At 48.8% G+C, this 13,244-nt stretch overlaps 1 protein-coding gene across 1 annotated transcript in view; it reads right to left on the bottom strand.

Moving 5' to 3' along the window:
* Positions 1–12,937, bottom strand: part of LOC105864096 (maestro heat-like repeat family member 5) — a 61,803-nt gene extending 48,866 nt beyond the window's left edge. Inside the window, exons 1-4 of the mRNA XM_076005340.1 lie at positions 12,772–12,937; positions 5,376–5,557; positions 4,272–4,417; positions 3,534–3,662 (exon numbers count right to left, since the gene is read on the bottom strand). Of these exons, the coding sequence (XP_075861455.1) occupies positions 3,534–3,662; positions 4,272–4,417; positions 5,376–5,557; positions 12,772–12,851 (537 nt within the window). The 5' untranslated portion in view covers positions 12,852–12,937. The remainder of the gene's footprint in view (positions 1–3,533; positions 3,663–4,271; positions 4,418–5,375; positions 5,558–12,771) is intronic.
* Between the last annotated feature and the right edge of the window lie 307 nt (positions 12,938–13,244).

Genomic DNA, 13,244 nt, shown 5'->3' with positions numbered 1-13,244 from the left:
GTTATTACCAACCCTTTTTTGTTAAGAAACTGAGGCTGAGGCAGCCCGAGACATTCCTAGTCTCTTAGGGTTCTAGAACATTCTTCTTCCTGCTTCTGAGCCGCTGCTCACTCTGTGCCCCTGCCTGGGACCCCATTCCCACTCCCTATTTGTCCAAATCTTAGGCCATTTTAGAGTCCCCACAAGGCCTGGGCTCAGGACACCCATCCGGGAGCTTCTAGTCACACCCCTCCCCTCTTCCAGAGCTCCCATCAGCTCAGGACAGCGTCACATCTTTAACTCTTTACCGCCATGAACTCAGAACCAGAGGCTGTGTTCCCGTCCATCGAGGCAGTGTCAGCTGCTCCAGGGCAGAGCCCAGCTGGCCAGGTCCCTGCCCCCAGCCCTGGCCAGGCCCACCGCTGTCTGGGGGGAGTACCGTGGGGGAAAGGAGCCTCTTGCCCTGGAGCCTGACTCTGTGCCATGCCGGTACTTTCTCAGTAAGTGTTTTTGGTGTTTCTTTAGCTCACGCTCCACGTTTGAATTCCTCTCTTTTCCCTGTCCTAGTGGGAGCCGTGAGGGGACTTCATGCCTGTGGGTGTGAGGCAGGCACAGCGGGGGTCTGAGTGCTTTTGGTGGCATCTGAAAGTGGAGGTACCTAAGGTCCTTTCCTGCTCAACCTGCCATGTAGCTTGAATCATCATAGGAAATTGATAAGTCATTTATAATTTATTTATTGATTTTTTGAGACAGAGTCTCACTCTGTCACCCAGGCTGGAGCATAGTGCTGTCATCATAGGTCATTGCAGCCTCAGACTCCTGGGCTCAAGCAATCCTCCTGCCTTAGCCTGCCGAGTAGCTGGGACTATAGGTGTGTGCCACCACACCCAGCTACATTTTCTATTTTTAGTAGAGACAGGGGTCTTGCTCTCACTCAAGCTTGTCCTGAACTCCTGACCTCAAGTGATCCACCCACCTCGGCCTCCCAGAGATCTGGGATTATAGGCTTGAGCCCCTGCACCTGTCCTATAATTTATTGATAGTATGGCCATGAGAGCTTCTTGTTAAGATGATGGATTGAATCTGATCTTGCTCTTCCCCCCACCCAAAATATTAAAAAACTCCAACCCCCAAAAGCTCATCTAAAACCATATTTAGGAGATTTTTAAAAAAGGACAACAGCAACCACATCTGGAAGCTGGAAGCAGACAGCCCCACCCATGCTGTGCCATCTCCCACGGTTTGGATAGAAGTTGGATCTTGTGTCTCCCCAAGCCCTGGACTCGAGGTGGCAGTGGAGGGGCATAATAATAAGGGTCATGTGGTTTTTGAGGCAGTTGTGTCCCTAGATGGTGCCCACCCCACACAGCTGGAGGGGTCCACCCCCTGGCACCCCAGCAAGACCCGGTCTCTGGAGAGGGTGGGTGAGGGTCTCTGCACAGGGGAGGCCAGGACCACAAGCTCAGGGCACAGTTGCTTCCCAGGCCTGGCCCCCACAGCACCACCACTGGTCAGGACCCTGACCTCCAGGCTGGGCCCTGGGTCAGGGTCTCCCTGGAAAGCCTCAGAGCCCAGAAGAGAAGACAGAGGGATGCTGACATGGCTGGAGACAGAATATAGACGTTCGGGAAAAGCGTGGCTCACGGTTTTGCTCCCACACAGCCCTCCTCAAACAGCTGCTGGGGCTGCATGTCTGCTGCGTGGGTGGTGAATCAGGAAGGGTCCCTTGACTGGGGACAGGAGTCCAAGGCGGGGCAGATCCCAGGATGCCTTGAGTCCCAGCCCGGGGCTGGGAACGATTGTGTGCTTTGCAGGTTTTGACCTGGTGGTGAAGTGACCACTGGCCCTCCGCGTCCCGCCGGCTTGTGGCACCTGCGCTGCTACACTGGGCAGCGACACTGGGTCCTGGTGAGCTCAGAAGCAGAAAACGCGGAACAGCCCTGACCAGCTTCCTGCAGGCTGTTGCCCAGCCTGCCGGGCTGCTGCCCTGCCTCACACGCCATGACGGGTCTCAGCCACCCCCAGCGAGGCTGAAGGTAGACCGTGACCCTGTGACTGTACTGCAGCCCCTGCTCCCAGATCTCTGCTATCCTAGATCTGTAACCTGTACCAGATGCCACACGCTTGTTAATAAATATGCCCAATAGACACCACGATGGCGAGTTAAATAAACAAGCAAATAAATATAATTTAAATAGAAAAAGAAATAAGGTGGATATGGCCCTTGTTCCCCATTTCTCTCTGTCCCTCACACCTAGGGTGGCCTCATAGGCTTCTCTGGGGGAAGCACAGGAGCCTGTCCACCTGCTCCACCATCTGGGCTTTGGCCTCGGTCTCTCCATCTGTGAATGGGAGCCACACACACCTGTTTGGAGAGTGCACTAGGCACATTTTCAGACTCTACTGGCTACTTGACAACTCTTATTCCTAATCACCTCTCCGTAAGGCTGCTGAGTCACAGGGCCAGATGGACGCCCAAAGTAGTTCATGTGTTCGCAGGTGTGTGAAAGTCACATTGCAATTCCCCAGCCACCAACCCCGACCAGCCAGTGGCCCCTTAGCCCCCAGGGGATGTCTCCACTTAGTTACTTCCTGCCACCATAGCCCTGAAGGCACAGTCCAGATAGTTCCTGTCTGCTTCCTCAGCCCTGCAGGGGACAGGTTCAGGTGGCCCTGTGTGGCATGCTGTGCTTTTTGGTTCCAGTGTGAGTATTTTTTTTTTTTTTTTGAGTCAGAGTCTCACTCTGTTGCCTGGGCTAGAGTGCCGTGGCTTCAGTCCAGCTCACAGCAACCTCATACTCCTGGGCTCAAGTGATCCTCCTGCCTCAGCCTCCTGAGTGGCTGGGACTATAGGCACTTGCCACTATGCCCAGCTAATTTTTTTCTATATATTTTTAGTTGGCCAATTAATTTCTTTCTATTTTTAGTAGAGATGGGGTCTTGCTCTTGCTCAGGTTGGTTTCGAACTCCTGACCTTTAGTGATCCGCCCACCTCGGCCTCCAGAGTGCTAGGATTACAGGCGTGAGCCACTATGCCCGGCCCCAGTGTGAGTATTAAAAACCTTTTGAATGGCATTTGCCTGTCCATGTATCATTCATAAATTAAGACCGGGCACAATACAGAGGGTTAAATGGTGCCTAGTCACTCTTTGACAGGTGCCAGTGCATAGACCCACGGTAGGCCTTGGTGATTGCCATGTGGGTACTGAGTAGTCCACCCTGGCGCTGCCCTGGCCTAGTCGGTCTGAATAAAAGCCACCAGTCCTCAATCTCCTGGAGCTGCAACCAGTGGAGACTGTGGGCCGGCCTGGGGGTGGCTGCCTGGACTGCACGCCTGGGGCAGGGCAGGGCAGTTCAAGTCCGAGCCTGCCAATCTCCTTTGGGCAGGAACCCAGATGGGGAGCCGGGGGCTGAGTCACAGCCTGGGAATGTGGTAGACTCGCAGCCGGCCTTCCCGAGGCTGGGCAGCCAGCATCCCCTGGATCCTGGGGCAGCTGCCTGCATTCCCAAAGCCCTTGCAGGAATGGCCCATTGGCCGTGAAGGGGAGGCCCACCGTGGACTTGGCCATGTTCTCCAGGGCCAGCTTCGTGAAGATTTTCTCCCAGCTCTCGTCCAGGAAGTCACTGGCTCTGATGACTATTTCCAGGGCCTGGAACAGCCGGAACTTGTGCCGGGTGGAGATCTGTGAATGGCAGAGCGGACAGAGGCGCAGGGCCAGGTGGGTCTGATGGTGCAGGAGATGATGGGGACTGGTGTGCACGGAGGCCAAAAGGAGAGGGTCAGAGCTGGTTGCTTTTGGCCATTCCCCCAGTGACCATTTAGTGAATACCTACTACGTGCAGGTCCCCAACCAGGTGATGCAGAGAGAGAGGAATACAAATATGTCCCTATGCTCAGGGAACTGCCATGGGATTTAAAGACATTCCATCTTCAAAGTCAGGTCATTCATTTATGCTTAGATCTTCCCTTCACTTGTCCATTATCTTTCCCTCCATCCCACCATCCATCTCTGCCACTTAACGGTTCTGTGAATTTAGGCAAATCACTTCCTGTCCCTAAGCCTTCATTTCCTCATCTGTGAGGATCATAACATCCACCTCAGTTTGAGGGTGGCCAACGCACGTTGGTCTGCTGTTCTTCCTTACTCAGCCCATTTGATATATGAGGAAATTGAAACTTGCCCCAAATTCTCTAGCTGTTCTAGGTATGATCCAGGATTTGAGCCCACCTTGGGGTCCAACCCTCCCCTCTGCTCCCCGTGCCTGTTCCCAGTGGCCCGTGCAGCCCCCACCTCCGGGTTTTCTATGAAGTAGTCGTGGATGGACTCCAACACTAGGTTGGGGGACACGTGAGCCATGTTCTTGATCTTCTTGAAGATGTACTTCAGGTGGAAGGGATCGGAACCACTCATGTCCCGGAACATCTTGAAGCAGATGGCTGCGGGTGGCAAGAAGGGTGTAGGGTGGGTGGGCCATGGAGGGTCACATTGTAGATGTAGGGCTGGGTAGGCAGGGAAGGCAAGTCTGGGGATGGGAAGGAGTCATCTGAAGCGAGGACTGCACAACTGGACACATGGGAAGTCCTGGACCTCTTGACTGTCCAGAGATGCCTTCTGGGGTATAGATATGGAGCATGAGTGTGTACAAGTCTGCATAACCTCACTCACCCGCTCACATTCCATCCACTCACTGACCCAACTGCTTTTCCATCCATCCATTTATTCATTTATCCATCATCTGCCTATCCGTGTACCCATCTGCCCATACACCCACACATTCATTCAAGTATCTGCCCCTCATTTATTCATCCACTTTTTTGTCTAACTTGCCATTCATCTACTCACCCATCCACCAAACATCTGTATCTTCATAAATGTATCATCTATACATCCATCCACTCATAAATTCATCCATCCATCCATCTACCCTATTCATCCATATATAAATTAATCCATCCATCCATCCATCCATTCATCTGTCTGTCCATTTATCCACTCATCTATTCATACGCTAATTCCTCCATCCAGTTATCCAACATTCAGTTGTGTCTGGATGAGGGAAAAGCATTCCAGGGAGGAGGCCAGGCCTGAGCTGAGGTTCTGAGTGTGAGAGGGTGTGGGAGGAGAGGGAGGGTTGGGTATTAGATGGGGCATTTTTTGGCTTTGGAAGGTACCCCAGGATTCATGAAGAGGCCAAGGCAGGTACGCTGGGCTCTCTGCTGAAAGCTTTAGTATGTCTACACCCCTTGACATCCTCAAGGTCCTGGAGATGGGACTCCCTCTGCCCCTCACTCCCCAGGACTGCTTTGGGTAGAAGGACATGGTGGGAACTGCTGGAACCTGACTCCATCTGGGGGCCACCCTGCCCCTGGCCTGAGTCCCGGGGCTGGTGAGCACCTGAGTTGTAGGCTTCCTCCATGAACATCTTGTGCTCCTGGGGCATCAGGGCGGCCTGGCTGCTCTGTGTTTTGTGGAGGAGGATGGTGGTGGGGTATGACCTTCTGTCCCTGTAGTCAGAGTCCTGAGGTCCCTTTGTGCAAGATGGGTCCTTCATGGATGTGGAGACATGGGGGGAGATTCTGAAATGGAAAAGGGATCCTGGGTGTACACATCTGGGTGCCTTTGTGTGTTGATGGATTGAGGGGAGGTGACACTGAGGGCAGCATGGGTTTGGACCAGGTCCAGCAACCTCCTTCCATTTGTCCACCCTTCTGTTCACTGGACGGGCTGAGCCCTGGGAGGAGGCTGTGGTCGGAGGCCTTGTGACACTGTGGGCTCATGGGACAGACGTGGCTGTGGGGCAGACATGGCAGGGCTCAGGGTCTGGCACCCAGCTCCAGTGCTCGCACTGACGTGGATGAGCTAGGCCCTCAGGACCACACACAAGGCTGCCCTAACCACCCAGACATCCCTGTGGGGTCTCTGAGGGGAGGACAGGTGCCACAGGAGTGGGGGTGGGGCAGAAGCAAGGAGGAATGTAGGGCCCTCCAAGCTGGTCCATGCCCCTCCCCCTCCCTCCGTCCCTCCTCCTATGGGAAGGATCCCTCAGACTGTGGGCCTGTGGGACATACGGGGCTGAAAAGCAGGCATCCTTCCCTTTGGGGGTGCCACCTGAGCCTGGCTTCCTAACTCCCATGAGCGGCCCCATGCAGGGACACTTCCGCTGCTCCCACTTCCAGACTCTTCTGCTGGTTCACTCTCAGTTCCCACTTCCCAAGTACCTACCGTAGGCGGGGCATGTTCTAGGGACCCGGGGTACACCCGTGAGGAAGAAAAACAGCTGCCAGCAAATTAAATAAGTAAATTCTGTGGTGTGTTAGAAGGCAGCACATCTCTCAACACCTTATTCATCCATTTGTCCCACCAGTAAGAGGGCATGTCAGATCATGGCACTCAGAACCCCCCTGTGGGTCCCCATTCCACACAGAGTAGAACCCAAAGTCCTGAAAATGACTTAATGAGACACTGTTGCTTCCACTCAAGATGCAGTAACAAGGACCAGGCTCACCCTCTAGCCTTAGCTCCAAAATTGGGGAAAATACTCAATGCCAGGGTTCTCAGACACCAGGCAGCAGCGGCGCAGGGCAGCAATCCCTGAGAGATGGAAAACCGACAAGCCAAGCCCCAAACTGCCACAGACAGCCGCCTGGAAAGTTTCCAGTTTGCAGCGCCGGGGGACGGAACCCAAGAAAGCCCATTAGTCCCCTTGAGTTGAGGCGATGGAGATAGAAGTTTGGGGAGGCCAAAGTGGCCAGAATTTACAGGGACAGGTCATAGGAGACGGCTGCAGGTGGGGGGGTGGGGTCCTGGAGATTTGCAGAGGGTCCCCCGCATCCCCAGGCTTCCTCCCAGTTCAGTGTGTGTGGGAAAAGAACCACAACAGCCCCGAGGGAGCAGAAGGAACAATCTTTTTGGAGCTTATACAGGCCTAGAAAGAGTTTCTTTTTCATCAGCCAGAGCAGAAATCCTTGTAATGCACAGGGCATTAGGTAGAGTACTCTGGTGTTACTTCAATGATGCTTTGTCCCTACCTACCGAAGCTTTAAAAGCAAGCCTCAAAAGGACCAAATTGTTTTCAAATAATTTAATTGTGTCCCAGAACAAAGTTCAAGAATATTAAAAAAAAAGAAAGTAGGAATATCCAGTACCCAATAAGGTAAAATTCACAATGTCTAGCATCCAGTCAAAATGTATCAGGCATGCAAAGAAGCAAGAAAATATGAATTACAATGAGGAGAAAATCAATTGATCAGAATGAACACGGAGATGACAGCATTAGAAGACAAGGACATTAAAATGGTTAATGTAACTATATTCCATATGTTCAACTTGGTAGAGTAAAACATAAGCATGTTAAGGAGAGACACAGAAAATATAAAAAAATATGTTTCAGATTAAGAATATAGCAGATTAGACACTGTAGCAGCAAAGATTAGTGAACCTGAAGACACAGCAGCAGAAACTATCCAAAAATGAAACACAAATAGAAAAAAGGGGAAAAGTGGAACAGAGCATCAGTGAGACATCAGTGGGACAACTTCAGGTGGCATTATGTGTGTGGAATTTGAGTCCCCACAGGAGAAGGAAGGAGGAAGAAAACAGATTTGAAGAAATAATATCTGAACATTTTGTAAATTCGATGAAAATTATACATCTAGAGATCCAGGAAACTCAATGAATTACAAGCAGAAGAAACATGAAGAAAATGATACCAAGTCACTTAAAATTAAAATTTCCCTAAACCAGTCACAAGAGCAAATCTAACAAAAAGCTAGGGAAAAAAACACATGAAAGAAATAAAAAAAAAAATGGGAGCATAGTTCTTCTTGGAAATAATGCAAGCCAGAAGATAGTGGAGAAACATTTTAAAGCAATGAATGAAAAAGCAAAACAAAACAACAACCTGTCAAGCTAGAATTCTATATGCCTCCCCAAATCTTTAAAAGCAGAGGGTGAAATAAAACTTTTTTATACATACAATGGCCATAAGAATTTATCACCAGAAGATCTGCACTGCAAAAAATGTTAGAGAAAGTTTTTCAGATAGAAGGAAAATGATACCAGATGGAAACTACACAAAAGAATGAAGAACATTGGAAATGGTAAAAATGTAGGTAAATAGAAATCAATGAAACTAACAGGTGTTTTTTTGGAAAGATGAATAAATTGATAAATCACTAGCAGGATATATTAGGACAAAAAGAGGACACAAATTATTAACATCAAGAATAAGAGTGAGTACATCATTACAGGTACTACAGACATTAAAAAGATAAAGGAATAGTATTCAAAACTTTATTCGACTTAGATGAAATGGACAAATTCCTTAAAGTCATAAAATACCAACGCTCATTTGAGAATTAAATAACAAGAATTGCCATATATCTATGGTAAAAATTGAATTTGCAGTTGAAAACACTCCCCCAAGGAAAACTTTAGGTCCAGATGGTTTCACTTTTGAATTCTACAAAGCATTTAAGGAAGAAATAGTACCAACGCTACAAAATTCTTCCAGAAAATTGAAGAGGAGGAAACACTTCTCAACCAATTCCATGAGTCAAGCATTACCCTGCTACCAAAACCAGATAAAAATATTATAAATAAAGAAAACTACAGCTTAATATTCTCCGTGAGCAGACACAAACTTTCTTAAGAAAATAATCCAAAATATATAGAAACATTCACCCATGATCTTTAAATGGGGCTTATCCTGGGAATGCAAGACTGGCTGGACATTTGAAAGTCAATCAATGTAATTCATCATATTGACAGACTAAGGAAGAAAATCATATAATTATCTCAATAGTTGCAGAGAAAGTATTTGGCAAACTCAAACGTCTATTCACAATAAAAACAGGGATTAAGGAATGTTCCTTAACTCAATAAAGAGCATCTATGAGAATCATACAGCTAATATCATACTTGCCAGTGGAAGACTGGATGTTTTATTCCTCATGATTGGGAATGAGGCAAGGATGTATGCTATTAACACTCTTATTCAACATCGTATTTTGGCCTTAGTCAAGGTGAAAAGTCAAGAAAAAGAAATAAAAGGCATACAGCTTGGAAAGAAAGAAACAAATTGTTTCTATTTGTAGAAGACATTATTACTCAAGTAGAAAATTCCAAAGAAGCTACACAAAAACTTACTAGAACTAAAAAGTGAGTTTAGCAAATTTGCAAATTATAAGGTCAGTATACAAAAATAATCATATTTCTATATACTGTCAATGAAGAATTGGGAATTGAAAAAAAAATACCATTTTTACATTACCTAAAGATCATAAGTTATTTAAGTATAAGTCTAACACATAATTGTAAGGTCTATATACTGTAAACTACAAAATATTTATGAAAGAAATCAAGAAGATTTTAGTAAGTAGAGAGATATACCATGCTCATGCATTGGAAGAATCAATATTGTTAAGATGTTAATTTTCTCTAAGTTTATCTAAATATTCAGTGCATTCCAATCAAATTTCTGGCAGAATTTTTTATAGTAACCAAAAAGCTGTTTCTAAAATTTACTTGGAAGGTAAAGGAACTAGGATAGATAAAAATGATTTTGAAGAAGAACAAAATTGGAAGACTGCTTTCAAGACCACTACCAATTTCAAGACTTATTATAAAGCTAAGTAATCAAGACAGTGTGATACTGATGAAAACACAGAAATATAAATATATAGAGCAGAAGACAGACTCCAGAAAAAGACCCATATGTATGAGGCCAATTGATTATTGACAATGGTGTGAAAGCAATTCAATTGAAAATCATTCAATGAACGGTGCTATAATAGTTGAATAAACACATACAACAAATAGCCCCCAATCTATACCTCACACCACATACAAAAATTTACTCAGAATAGATCATAGACCTAAAGGTAAAATCTAAATTCCTAAAACTTCTAGAAGAAGAAAATATTAGGGGAAATCTTCATGATCTTGGGTTAGATAAAGATTTATTAGATGTCACACCAAAAGCACTATCCATAAAAAGAAAAAAAATGATAAACTTGATTTCACAAAAATTAAAAACTACTGGTTTTTGAAATATGTGTGAAAGTTGTTGGAATCAAAATGGGCCATCTGTTAAAAATCTGACAAATGGGGCTGAGGGAGGCCATAGAGGGAGAGTTCTCATGCATGATGCCTGATAACAAGAAGTATCATAAAAGACTGCAAAAACCACATCCTTCTACAACGGCCATTGCAACCTTACACACAAAACATACTTCTATGAGGACATCTGCCCAGCAACTGCATATTCAGCCTTAGACTGATGTCATCCTTGTTATTGATCATTGTAGCTAAGATTATTGTTTCAAAACAATTTATGTAATCATCTTCATTTTGCCTTTAAAAATTTCCTCTTACCCCAACAACCTCCTTGAATACACACACAGTTTACTATATGCACGCGTATACCCATTGTAATGCCCGTTCATGAATAAATACCATTTTTTAAAGAAAGTCTCTCTCTGTCTTGTATTTAGGTTGACAGATATCTATAAAAAGTCAAAAGATAAGCCGCAGACTTGGAAGAAGTTTTGCAAATCACATATCTGATAAAGGACTATATCTAGAATACATAAAGAGCTCTCAAAACAAAACAAAAACACAAACAACCTAAGAAAATACAGGCAAAAGATTTAAACAATCCACCAAAAGAGATGAACAGGTGGCAAATAAGCACATACAAAGTGCTCAGTATTATTCCTCATGAGGGAAACAAATGAAAAGCACAGTGGGTATGACTATACATCTACTACGGTGGCTAAAATCAGAAACACTGAAAGCACCAAGTGCTCTCTTTTCCCACCATGTGAGGACACAGCAAGAAGGTGGCTGTCAGCAAGCCAGGAAGAAACTGATTTGCTGGCACCTTGATCTTGAACTTCCCAGCCTCTAGAACTGTGAGAAATAAGTGTCTGTTGCTTAAGCCACACAGTCTGTGGTATTTTGGTATGGCAGCCCATGCAGACTCATATAGTCCCTGAGCCTTACACAGTGCACATGGTAGAATCACTCCTTCTTGCCTTCATTTACTTGGTGAGTATTTATTAAGTGCCGACTATATGCCAGGCACTGTTCCAGGGCCAGAGGGTTTGTTGGTTAACAAAATATATAAAAATCCTTTCTCTCATGGGGCTCACATATTGGGCAGGGGAGAGACAAGGAAGCCCTGGACTGTCAGCTGGAGCCACAAGGTGGAGAAGTCAAGCATGGACAGGTGTCCTCTACATCATACCCCAGCCATGGACAGGTGGCATTCCAAAAGGCCACACAGCCACACCTTAGCAGGTAGGACATTGTCAACCAGGTCCCACAATCCCAGCTTAGCTCAGCCCCACAGGGCCTCCCCCAGGGCAGGAAGGCCTGGCCAAGGACATGCCATTTGGGTAAAACCATCCCAATAGGTTCAAGTGTGTGCGTGTTGGACAACTGAATAAGTGAATGAGAGATGAATGAATGAAGGCATCCTGGGAATAGTGTAGCTCATCCCAGCTGAACATGGCTTCCTGTGGACAAGGATAGAGTCCCGATTCTCATTGGCCTCACCTCTGCCTGACCCCACCTCACCATCACCTCTCACCATCTACAATGAGGACGGGGACAGGCGAGGACCTGGCTGGCCTTGACTCCAGAGCCTGAATCCTGGAGGCCGTGTGTTCTGACATCTCTGGGGGTCTCAGGGCCAGGGCAGCTCTGGGGAGGCCCTTGAGGCCTCCTCTCTTGGCCCCTGCAAGGTCAATGCAAACTTTGTCTCTCCTGGGAGCCTCCCTCTCCCTACGGCTTCTCAGAAAACCAGCTACTCCCTACTCCGGGAAAGCCCGCCCTTCCAGCCTGAGCCTGGCAGGCGCTGACTCTGCGGGCTCCCCTGCTGGCTGGGGCTGCAGCCCAAGCCTGGTCTGTCTTGGGACGGCAATGGTCAGGGTGAGGGCCACAGGCGCCAGCGAGACCCCTACCTCGCCCGCCCAAATCCACGTCACAGACCCTGTGCCCTCCAGGGTCAAATGTATTCTTAAAAATAGACGACGCAAACACAGCAAACATCTGTGGCGGGAACTGCTTTGCCGGCTTAGAACCGTCACAAGCTGTGACAGAGGAGACAGGCCTGACAACACTCAGAAGAGGGACTACAGCGCCGGCCCAAACAGCGGAGTTCACAGGCAGGTACCAAGATGCTCCTGCCACAGCCCGAGGCGACGCGAATCAAGACCGGAATCCCCGGCTCCGGGGGTGGGCCAGCGCCTGGACAGCAGAGCCTGCTCCGGGAGGGGAGCCCCCTGGGCTGGGGGTCAGAGGCCGGGCCCTCCTCGGACCGCCTGCCAGACACAGGAAGGTGGAGCTGCCCTTTTTGTCTGCTGGGTCTCTGGGGACACAGGGGGGTCCCCGGGGCCCCAGAAGGTTGTAGAAGAACCTTCCTTTATTCATGTTCTCTCAAGTCTCTGCAGGAACACTGGATGTCGTATCACGTCCATCCCGCCGAGGAGAGCTGAGGCTCTGAGAAGCAGGCGGACAGTCCGTCCGTCCGTCCACGCAGAGGTTCACACAGCAGGTGTGGGGCGCCCCCTTGTCCCTCGCCTGCACTCTGCCGGGCAAGAGCTGCGGCACGGTGAGGCCCACCCCACACCCCTCCAAGGCTGCTCCGGAGGCAGGACCCCTCCCTCCTCCACACAGGGGCTGGGGGCTCAGCCCAGGTGCCCCTCAGAGAGGTGGGGGGCAGGGCCCCTGTAGGGAGAAGACAGGGTCCCCGGCGCTGCCGTGTTCCCTGCAGGGCTGAGCTGACCTGGCGTTGAAGGACAGGGCTGACGGCGTCCTGCTGGCCGAGGCGCGGCTGTGTGGCCTTTCAGGATGCTGCCTGTCCATGGTTGGGGTGCGGTGTGGAGGACCCACCGGCCCCCACTGACAGCTCTGGCCTCACGCCCGTGGACCAGCCCTATCTCTGGACACTGCCCCTCCCCCGCTGTGGCCGGCCCTGACCTCACTCTGAGGTCACAATGGTTCCAGTGCCCACAGCACCCTTTGCAGGGACAGTGTCTGTGTTCTGAGGACGGCATGTGCCTGTGTGTGTCTGTGTCTGTGCGTGCATGTGTGTCCTCAGTGAGGCCTCGGGCCCATCCCTCCTTCTCTGAGCCTGTCGTATCCCGTGAGATCTGCAAGTCCAGCTTGGGCCGTTTGTTTGACGACCGCAGGTCCCTGTGCTGATGGTAGGCTCCCAGGGCTGGGTCTGAGCACCTGTGATGTGCTGGGCTCCTCTCT

The sequence above is a fragment of the Microcebus murinus genome, chromosome 7 (assembly GCF_040939455.1).
Source record: "Microcebus murinus isolate Inina chromosome 7, M.murinus_Inina_mat1.0, whole genome shotgun sequence".
NCBI classification, from domain to species: domain Eukaryota; kingdom Metazoa; phylum Chordata; class Mammalia; order Primates; family Cheirogaleidae; genus Microcebus; species Microcebus murinus.
The sequence above is the reverse complement of the archived record's forward strand: the minus strand, read 5'-3'. Positions and strand labels throughout refer to the sequence as shown.